Source organism: Plutella xylostella, chromosome Z (assembly GCF_932276165.1).
Source record: "Plutella xylostella chromosome Z, ilPluXylo3.1, whole genome shotgun sequence".
NCBI classification, from domain to species: domain Eukaryota; kingdom Metazoa; phylum Arthropoda; class Insecta; order Lepidoptera; family Plutellidae; genus Plutella; species Plutella xylostella.
The window spans coordinates 2,476,527-2,487,798 of record NC_064012.1 but is presented as its reverse complement, the minus strand read 5'-3'; the positions used below and the strand labels follow the sequence as shown (position 1 = coordinate 2,487,798).

At 39.6% G+C, this 11,272-nt stretch overlaps 1 protein-coding gene across 5 annotated transcripts in view; it reads right to left on the bottom strand.

The window, feature by feature from the left end:
• Positions 1-288: 288 nt before the first annotated feature.
• The window catches only part of LOC105385470 (JNK-interacting protein 3), a 34,653-nt gene continuing 23,669 nt past the window's right edge, over positions 289-11,272 (bottom strand). For 3 of the 5 annotated variants that reach the window (XM_048632453.1, XM_048632455.1, XM_048632456.1), the window contains 10 exons: positions 11,090-11,250; positions 10,110-10,253; positions 9,368-9,478; positions 8,897-9,038; positions 8,088-8,277; positions 7,500-7,660; positions 6,982-7,106; positions 5,492-5,789; positions 4,975-5,193; positions 289-2,715 (listed from right to left, as the gene is read on the bottom strand). In XM_048632453.1, coding sequence (XP_048488410.1) covers positions 2,597-2,715; positions 4,975-5,193; positions 5,492-5,789; positions 6,982-7,106; positions 7,500-7,660; positions 8,088-8,277; positions 8,897-9,038; positions 9,368-9,478; positions 10,110-10,253; positions 11,090-11,250 — 1,670 coding nt within the window. In that variant the 3' untranslated portion in view covers positions 289-2,596. Of the gene's footprint in view, positions 2,716-3,680; positions 3,807-4,974; positions 5,194-5,491; positions 5,790-6,981; positions 7,107-7,499; positions 7,661-7,692; positions 7,711-8,087; positions 8,278-8,896; positions 9,039-9,367; positions 9,479-10,109; positions 10,254-11,089; positions 11,251-11,272 lie in introns of all 5 variants that reach the window. The other 2 variants (XR_007268165.1, XM_048632454.1) reach the window with 2 other exon arrangements.

Genomic DNA, 11,272 nt, shown 5'->3' with positions numbered 1-11,272 from the left:
ATTGTGATAGAGAAATATACTTTTGTCAGTGTAACTAAAGTACATAATTATACATTTTACATCAGAAGAGCTGTTTACTATCACTGCTCTGAAAAGCGTTCACCGCTTCAGCATTATGGTTATAATAAAATACACGGACACTTAGCTGTATTAACTTTTAATCGTTATTTTATTATTTAAAGGTATAATATAGTTATATTTAAAGTATCCGTGAATTTAGTTCAATATCCCTTTCAAATTTGTATTATCATTTATCACACTCAAAGGTCGCTTCATATTACATTATATTTAAAGTATCCGTGAATTTAGTTCAATATCCCTTTCAAATTTGTATTATCATTTATCACACTCAAAGGTCGCTTCATATTACATTAAGATTTTTGATGAGTTTGGTTATCTTATATCTTACAAATTACAACTAATAAAATAACATTTTTGCTAAAATCAGCAAAACAACGACCACCTAGCTAAATATGTATATCTATAGGTCGTATAGTCGTGACTAGTTGTTACATTCCAAGATGGTTAGAGGGAGATTCCTTCTATGTCTAAGTACATCAAAAATATTGAAAATAAAATATAACTTAATCACGAAATACATAACATATAATTTTAATCATACACCCCTTTAACCAGCTTTCAATGCAACTTTTTAAATAACTTATTTAAAATATCTAAAGAGCAAAATAGATAAATATTATTGTATTCATCGGAAAAAATCCAAATCTTTATTATAGGTATATCAAATACTTTTACTATCAAGTATTTTACATTAATTTCATGTCGATAGAAGTATCATTTAGGCTTAAATTACTGTCGCACCATTAATGAACCGAAATTAAAATAATCTGTCATAAAAACAACAATGCGACATCTCTTCAACAAGTGATTACGAGATGCGCGTGTCAGATGCTAAAAACAAAATATAAATAAATAACAAAAACAAAGTACACTATACACTTGTGATATAGATTGAAACCACAGCCATAATGGATAACGTACAGCATCTTCGCATTAAATAACAAAATTCATCGCTCGTACAACTATTTTGTTACTACACATTACAATATAAAAAATCTCATACGCTTCCTCGCGTCTACCTTAAGCTCTATCACTACTAAAATGTTTTATTTGGTGGTTACATCTTGTACAACTTCCTTAACATTACCAATAAGCCTAAACAAGGCGAATGTAGCAAAAGAGCAGACACACTAACACACTCACACACACGCACACACCCATGTCTTTGTTACAATAGCACTATCATCCCCACAAAGTATTGATAGAGATTACAGTTTACACCATCACGACCCATTCACAATGATACGTATGAGCAATCCATCACACTACAGAATCCTGATCATTTCTTATGATTCTATCTTTTCACGACCTCCTTCGAATGTTACATTTTTGTTTGCATGCATCTACACACTTTACTTATATTTTCTAGAACATTTCCTCGAATAGCATAAGTCAGATTTCAAACTCACACGCTATGATTATAGTCATAAACTCAAGGGTCATTGAAACGTGTTTACAGCTAGAGGAAATGATCGAAAATTCTAAATATACCTCTTGGTATAAAATAATATTGAATCGTAAGCATCGATTCCAATTTAAAGACCTATAGCGTGCCACACAGTATATTCAGCCTAAAGCAATAAAGACTATAGTGATATAAGTGAGGTTACATGTCTAGTTTAGGTTTTGGTGCCGTGCTCAGCGCCTCAAGATATCTAATCGTCTACGGATGCCTGTGTACTGGTGAGAAATCACACTAGGACAGACTGGAGCATTGGTTTTGAGGTATCTGCTACATAAACCTTAATACAAGGAAGAATTTCATCGCTTTTACCACATGAATACAAATTCATCGTTTTAGACAGCAGTGTACCTCAAAAACAATTGAACGTGATAGTGAATAGGTGAACCAACACACTTTGATAGAAAAGTCCAAAATGTGAAGGCGAAAAAAGGACTGAAGGACCAACTCTACACACAAAATTAATTAATACTTAAATATTAATTTGCCATCGCAACCAAATCTTGTAAGACCATTCGTAAGTTACACAATACTGACCTATATTTCCTTAACAATCCTTCTACTTGGGCAGTCGCTTTGAATGACTAGCTGGCTGAGCAAACTTCTCATATTATTATCGAGAAAACTTATTTGCAACATACATAGGTACTAATTTACGGATAAGTAATTAGAAATCGCATTGCATCGCTACAGAAAATTATTATACTTACATATTTATAGACATAAACTGAACATACAAGAACATTAGACATAAGCCAGTTTAGTTTATGATCAAAATTATCATTACCATGCTAAGGAACTGTAAAACAAAGCTTACTCAATACGACTGTCAACAAACACTTCGCTTCAACCAACCAGCCTCTCTAAATCCATCGCTCAGCCGTCATTCAAAGCCACCAGCCGTAACCACTCACGTCCCGGATAGATATTCAACCGTCTCTGACTTCCCGGGATGTGACTGGTTCATTATTAAACCACGTTCTCAGGTTTGGTAGTCATGCAGACGTAGACGTAGTCAGACTCTGACGGGGGGCGGGCGCGGCGCGGCTTGCGTTAGGCGGGCGCCACCTGCCACACTATCAGGTGCGACTTGGACGCTCGCTCGGCGAGGGAGCTAGGGCCTGACGACCCGTCTTCGGCCACTACTACGCTGTCCTCCATTTCTGAGTCCGCTGTAAGGGTGGGCAGTGTTAAAGGGTGGTGTCGTTTTTGTTGGGTGGATTTGATGGAATGAAAACTGTTGTGGGATAACAATGGGATGTACCAGAAAGTGTATTTTTTAATTGGTAGGTTGTACTGGTATGGAGATTTAAGATAAATAAAGGTATTGAATTATTTGGATTTCAGTATTTTATTTTTTATGTTTAGATAACATTTCATAAAGCACACATTGTTCTAAATTAGTATACTTAGTTCTCTAAAGGATGCCGTTAGCAATATACACGTTAGCAAATAATATACACGTATATAATTTTGACAAAATAAAAATATTTTTAAACTAAACTACGCTTACCTCCTTTATAATTATTATAAAAATACCTAGGTACATAAATAAAATGATATGATGTATGATACTTATTAGATGTTTAATACCAAACCGATGTTAACATAATGTTACGATGGTGTTATGGAATTATGATAAAATAATATAATAAATGATATATTAAACCATATAATGATAGTAAACGTGTTAATTGTGAATTTTATGGTACGACCATGCGTCTTGGTGAAATTTTGAGCTTGTTAAATGGTTAGCATGATGTTAAATCCATAAGCTTTAAACTTATTTCAGGTATGTGAATATTTGCGACCACTTCGACCATTACACGATATAACTTCAATGTTGATTTATTTATTTATTTTGATTAAGAAAACTTACAGCACTAGTTAGTTATACCATCACAATTTTGCTTAGTTATTAAAGTAAGCAGAGCGTTTTAAAAGCTATATTTGGTTTTGTTTCGATAATTTCGAAACTATCGATAACGGTAGACAGATTTGTACAATTAATGTAAAGGCAGTACCTAATGTATATTGTATCCATTACTAAACGTTCATTTACAAGAATTTCTCAGTGGTCGCAAACGACTCCCATACGAAACAAGCCTGAGCGCCGTGAAAATGAGGGTAGACGTACCATTTCGTGTGTTATTTATAGTAAAATAAAGCTTATTCGAATCAGGTACTCGCATTCAGTTCTCAGAGAGAATCTGCCACACTATAAGGTGCGACGCGGTGTCGCGAACGTCATCGGCGTGCTCCTCTATTCGAAAAAAAAGTAAATTGACGAAAACAATAACTTGTCTATGGTCTACATAATAAAAAAGGTACAGTCTATAGTCTATGGGTACTCTTGTTAGTGCTGGTCGTCGATTAAAATGTGGATTGTTAGTTCTTTTTATGAACTTAGCGGGATTTTGATTTTATACTGCGAATATTAAATGGATTGTTATACTATCGGTGGAGGGGAAGCATTATTGGTTAGGATTTATATAAAAAATCTCGACATTTTAATGGAAAAACAGCACCAAAAGACAAATCAAACAATAGGCACAAAAGCAGGATTAAAAGGATAACTTTAAATTCGTTCGAGGGTTTCGTATTAAGGGCATGGTCGCTATAATAAAACATATTAATAAGCTCATAATGATGACAAGCAAAGCTTAGTAACTACTTAAACATTTATTTAAATACTCAAAAAAGCATAAATATAAATTATCTGAAGCGTCCGCTAACGTGCATATTGCTTGTTTTGTTTAACAAATAAACATCACATTATGAAAATGTTTAGAAAGAATTTTAAGAATTATAACAGAGTATTAAACTTGAATCTTTACTTATGAAGCTCACACAAACAAACGATGGATAAATGCATCCATGCACTTATAAAATAATATAACAGCGGTGGTTGTAATCTATAAGGGTGAGGCTCCATTGGTGCGTTGCCTGGCGGCGTCGTCCCAAATAAAGAACGGCAGTAACGATGCTGCGGCGACGCAACGCACCATTGGAGCCGCACCGTAAATCAAATATAAATAAAAAACTTAACTTAAGATAATACTTTTATAAATATTAAAATCAGAATTGTAATTTTAGGGCTGTTTAAACTGTACGCTAAAGGCGTACGTGCGTGGATTCTTCCATAAGTCGTGGGTACAAAACGTAATATTTTTTTGCTTTACACGATACTTTCAACGAAACCAAATACCCACTGTCCCGGACTCTATACTTTGTAAAATATAGCATGAGTCTTATGAGAGCTGCCAAATCCATACATTTTATTTGTCATTTGTTCAGTTCAGTTCAGTGCGTTTTCGAGGCAAAACGAACTATGCACGACGCATCTGTCAACCACACGTCATACGACTCACGCTATTACAAATTATAGGTCTGAACACGGCCATCAATAACAACGCACGCGACAAACTCACCTATTCTAAAGTCGATATACCCCTCCCCTCCGGACACGACGAGCATCGGGGCCCCAGTGGCGCCCCCTGTGGGGGACTCGGGGGACCGGGCGGGGGACCCCGCGCCGGGGACGCCCACGAAGAATGTGACGGCGTCGCGGTGCCCGTGGAAGCTGAGCTGAGCGTGCGCCATGGAACACCAGGGGATGGAGCCGGTGGGGAGCGAGCGACGGTCCGCACCTGGGGGTGAGGAGTGGACGGGGTAAATATGAGTTAAACAAGTAGATAGGACTGGCACTTTTATACCGGGTCAAACTAACCAACACAGCAATAGCGCTATGGACACTTACGCGATGTTTAAAACTATTAACTAATAGTTACTGGAATTTCAAAAAATTGCAGGTGTATTTCATGAACACAAAATTATAGTTACATTATTTATTAACTGTTCGGTAGTTTAAGTTTGTACTATAAGATGTGTACAATGTAAATGTACCAGTCAACCAACATTCACCTGCAAATAACAATCCCAACTCACCAGAAAGCGGCACGGACGGCAGCGACCCGCCAACAGAATCGCGACTCGACTCAGTCAGCGGCACCGAGATCACCACCCCATTACTAGTGCCAATCCACAGCCGCCCAGAACTTATCAACAGGGCCGTGATCCGGACCAATGAGAAGCCGAGTTTGCCTGTTCCAAGCATCTTGGAGACGTAAGGCTCTATGTCCACGTCTTTGAGGTGTTGGTAGGTGTGTGCGTGGTAGAGACGGAGGGTGGAGTCCATCTTTATTGAGACCCAGACGCCGTCGCCGTCTGCCGCCATTTGACGGACCTGGAATGGGTTGGTTTTTTTAGGTGAGTTTATAAACAAGTAGTTTTACGATATGGTAGGATATACACTACGTAACAGGTGTAAGATGTGATAGCACATTGATGTCGATTCTGAAGGCAGAAATTCTAATTTTAACGCTGTCAAACCAAAAAAATTGCTAGTATAAAATGAAATTTTAACAGGGAACAGTCATAGAGTCGAATTTTAAACAAATAATTTAAGGTTTTGACAGCATTAAAATTAGAATTTCCGCCTTCAGAATCGACATCATTATCAAGGGTAATCGGTGGGTAGTGTCAATGTGTATAGCACATCTATTTATAAGCACTTGGCGTGAAACGAGCCACTAGAGGGCATCAAAAGTTTGTTACCATGGTTAAGTAATGGGTCAGTCTCTTACTGCCCAGGGAGCGTCACCTGTAGGTCAATGGCGGGTGGACTCTAGGAAGGTCAATGTCGACGCCAATATGTATGTATATTGTATACGAGGCGTAAGATGTGATAACACATTGTCACGGGTATTCAGTGGATAGTGACAATGTGTATAGCACATCTATATACATGCACTTGGCGTCACTAGAGGTTTGTTACTGTGGTCAAATGATGGGCTGTCATATTAGCGTCAGTTTCTTACTGCCCAGGGAGCGTCACCTGTAGGTCAATGGTGGGTGGACTCTAGGAAGGTGAATGTCAAAGTATATAATTTATGTTCATTCATTCATTTCATTCATTCATTCATTCAAAAATATTTTATTCATGTGAAGCTTACGACTAAGGTACATGCTTATGAGCCCCAAGCTAGAATGTAGCTTATGTGGGCAAACGCTCATATCAAGTTTCAATGTTATAAGTAATTTTAACAGTTAAATTATGTTATGTTATGTTAATGTATAAGTATCTATAACTATAGTTCTTATTTGTTTACTTTTTATGTGATTAATTGAATAAAATATTTCATGTCAAGTCAGTCCGTGACTTAACCCAGGGTCCTAGCCGAAAACCAGCGCTATGGTTTATCATAGCACCAAGCTGAGCTAGAACCCGTTTCTGCACCGGGAAACAACACCCTTGCTCATTTTCCTTTACTTAAACCTCTTTATTATTTATTTTTGTGTTGTTTCCGTGTGTGTGTGAAATAAATGTATTTTCTTTCTTTCTTTCTTTCTTTCAATGATGTATATGAACACCTCACCTGGCTCTCCTGGCGTGGATGCGCCTCCAGCGAGTAGAGCAGCTGGCGCGACCGCGGCTCGATCACGTGCACCTTGTTGCGGTAGCCGCACCACACCGTGTTGCCCACCGCGCTCAGGCAACGCACTGGAATTTTAAGTATAAAGATTGTTAAAGGAAATCCGGGGAGAATTGGGGTGTTTTAAATATCTTGTGGGTGTTTGGGTATGTGTTACCATGCAGACGGTGATTAGAAAGTAGATACGCGTGTTTAATTGGCGACATGTAAAAAAATAGGCTATATTATGGCATTGTTATAGCTATTTACATGCTAACTTCCGTCAACATAGACGCGACATCGTGATACATTTTTCACACTCGGTATTTGTGTGTTTCTTGCTTATGCCATCTCAAAATTGTTACAAAACTTTTCCATCCTCTATGAATACCTTGAGCAATGTTGTGCACAGTGCACTTACATCCAAAGACTTAAGTTATAATCCATTGAAATGACATTTTTGCACACTTTACCCATCTCACCTGAGCACTTGGGGTCCCCGAGCGTGAGCAGCCAGTACTGCGAGAGGTCCCAGGAGCCGTCGGCCTGTCTCGCGAACAACGCCACCCGGCCGTCGGCCAACGCCACCGCGCACCGCGACGCACAGACCACGATGCTCAGTATGGCGTCGTTTAGCTTTATTCTGTGGAGAGTTTGATGATAATTGTTAGTATGGCGTCGTTTAGCTTTATTCTGCAATGTGGAGAGATCGTTGATGATAATTGGTAAATCCAGTTTTTCCTTTCAGTAAATCTAACAAAGGATATTATCCTACTCAATGAAAATGCATTGCCCGTCCGCTAGAGAAACCGAGCAAGCGTAAGCACATAACACGATGCTTCGGATAGCGTCGTTTAGCTTTACTCTGGAAAGTGTCGGGGTTTTTTAGGTTGTTAGATAAACCCAGTGATAGAAATATTTTAAGAAACTTTAATACGAAAACTTTTTGACATACTATAACATAGAAAACAGCCTAAATATTCCGAAAACTATACCTAGCACTCACTAATCTCACTACAGTCACTCCGGGAGCAAGTTTGTCCGACTTTACTAGCTCATGTACTACTCACCTAGCGAGACACTTGCTGTAGTTGCCCATGGCGGAGTGTATGTACAGATGGCCGCTCTTGGTGCCCAGCCACATGGTGGCCATGACCGTGGACACGGGGCGCTCGGGCGGCAGGTCGGACCGCTGCTCCGTGTCCGACTGCTCTTGGGCGAACGCGTCCACGCCCGGCTCGGGGGAGCCGAGGTATTCCGCTGTGGGAGGAATGTGAGGTTGAATAGTTGAGTATAGTTTTAAAGGGCTAGGAAGCCGGTTCCCATTTCCATAGAGACAATTTCGATGTTTGCTTTGAATTAATGGAAGACAATTTGTCAATGAAATAAAAAATACGTTGGATGGCTCTAGTAGCACGTCTTTCAAGGCTATAGTTGGAACTCATATTTATTGCTTTTTGGAATGGCAATTTAAAGTTGTGTGATTGATAAAAAATCAACTTTTATAGTCTTTCCCATCAATCCAACTATACTGTATTCATTCTTATTTGGCGAAAAAGGTAAACAATCTTTGTGTGTCTTTTTAATTAAAATACTATTAAACAAATAAACTATACGTCCAAAATAAATGGTTTAATTACGAAATCAATCATTTTTGCTTGAAAGTATTTCATTTGTCAATATGTTTTATTTCATAACTTAGTTTTTAAATTAATTCAAATAAAAAGACACTCCAGGATTGGTCAAAATCTACGACAAGTAAGAAAAAATACATTATACACTCATGTACAATGAAAAAGTTCCAACTGCCATTGACGTTCCATATGTCTCTGGGTCGTTTTCATTGCTCTTGAGTGTATTATTATAACTCTGATCTCACGATTCTGCGGCGTAGAGCTGAGCGGAGGGCTGTCTTCCATCTCCTTTGCGGAGCACTCCTTGGGTATGTCCTGCGGCACCTCCGAAGTGTCAGTCGGTTCTTTGACCGGCGACGACGGCGGGCTCAGCAGGATCGACTGCACCTGTGGTGGGAAAATTATAATGATTAATCGTGTAATGAATATGAATTGCATATCGATTTCTCATCTTTATCGTAGAAAGAAACCTCTTGTTAGTTTTTTTGACACCTACCAATGTCAGCATCATCTCTTAGGCGCCCTAGTCTTACCAATTATTAATTGGTGATGCACATGTTGTTAGATGTTACTTACGTTATTACCCTGCAAGTTTAAAATCACTGAATGAGACAGACGGTGAACGTTCAAGAAATTCTTTATTTAATTGAATTTTGCTGAGACCCTACAAAATAGTTAGGCGTACTTATAAACATACTTCATGATATAAGTCTTACCAATTTGGAGCTGCCAACAATGACATCCTTGTCGCTGGAGTCGGTATTGCTGCTGCTTCCGTTGCCGCTCTGGCTGTCCATCGAGACACTCTTGGACGCAGTGAACTGAGCCTGTTGGGAAAATCATACAAGGATTTTATTATAAAGCATATTTCTTCACTATCTTTTGTTCTTGTGTAGAAAAATTAAATCTTACCGACAAAACTGTACCTAAACTCTTGATGGTAGGATGATGGCGGCCTCGTTATACACGATTTCGTTCGCTGGTTACATTATCGCGGTTGAGTTGAATCTCGGGCAGGAGCTTAAATAATACTCCAGGATCCGCTGCACTGCATCTTTATCTATGTGGATAAACGTGACTATTTCGCGATTTGCGTTACTTAGCGCGATTTGATTAGAGGATCGTACGTTTTCCACGTAGATAAAGATTGCCGGCGAACGGCGATACGGCTCACAATACCACGTCAGCGCAAATATACAGTGAAAAGCGGGGGACTTGCTTGCGAGTCATTTCTGACCACCTATTCCGGGATTAGACGTCAGAATTTAATAAAGATTGTCGTGCATTAGATGTGTTGTGTTCCTAAGGCACCCCAGAGGTGCAGAGGGTCTCCACTAACGTCCGCCACTTCCGCCTATCATCGGCTGTACTTTTGGCCTCGCTCCGGCTTAGTCCAGCGGCTCGCAGCTAGTTTTCGACGCTTCGGCGATACTGCAGACTATATAGTAGTGTAGTGACCTGCGCCTTCTCCTCGTGCAGCCGCTGCTCGTACTCGGCGTAGTCCTCGGCCGCGGCGCCCGGCACCGACGCGATGCACAGGATGTGCTTGTCCGACATCGAGAACGACTCGATCACCTCCGCCGGGTTGTTCGCGTCGATTATCTGTGGATTAGGCGAGGTTTAGGGTGAATGGAAATACACTCGCTAGCGGTGAAAAGTGACATAGAATGGCAATGGTAGGTGGAATACGAAAGTCGTCGATGAAAGAGGCCACAGCATTTAATATTATAGACATTTCTTTGTTCTCGAGTTTCGAGAGCATAAGATTTTTTCGTGTCGTTTGTACATAATGTTATCCTTGATCCTTGGGCAACATAGTTATTTTGGCCAATTTTCCTGAGTTCTAAAGCAGAAGAGTCCTAATGAAAGTATTAAATGATATATGACCGTGTCGTTTTAATATATTCTCCTTGAGCGTAGAGCATAGCGTCGCTGTTATTGCAAAATGTTCTATATCATCGCAAAAAGATTTGAGGTTTTGATCTTTATAGGTACTTTATGGAATCGTTTCAAAGTTCAAAACCTGAAATCTATATTCTATGAAATATTCAACATTTTGGAATAACAGCGACGATAGTTGATATTTTTGAGTTTTATTTCATCACAATCAGCCTATAGCAGTCCACTGTTGAACGTAGGCGTTTAATCTCACGACCGAATGGCGTAGTGGTTAGTGACCCTGACTACTGCGCCGAAGGTCCCGGGTTCGATTCCCGGCTGGGGCAGATATTTGTTTAAACACAGATATTTGTTCTCGGGTCTTGGGTGTTGATATTCATATTTAGTATCTATCTATCTATGTATTTGTGTAGATATATCACCTGTCCGACACCCATAACATAGGTTCTGCCTAGCTTGGGGTCGGATGGCCGTGTGTGAGATGTCCCCACATATTTATATATTATTTATTATTTAATCTACCGGTGCAGTAATCTCACCATAACGACGGCCTTGCTCTGCGTACTAGAGCATATCCACAGCAGCGACGACAGATGTCGCTCCACCAGCTCCGCGCTCAGAGTGGACTGCAGCTGCCGGCTGATCTGTTCCACTTCGGGCGAGTGCAGCGGGTTGGCTGATACCGCCGTCATCTCTTCAGCTGTGGAGATAGGGTGGAAGTG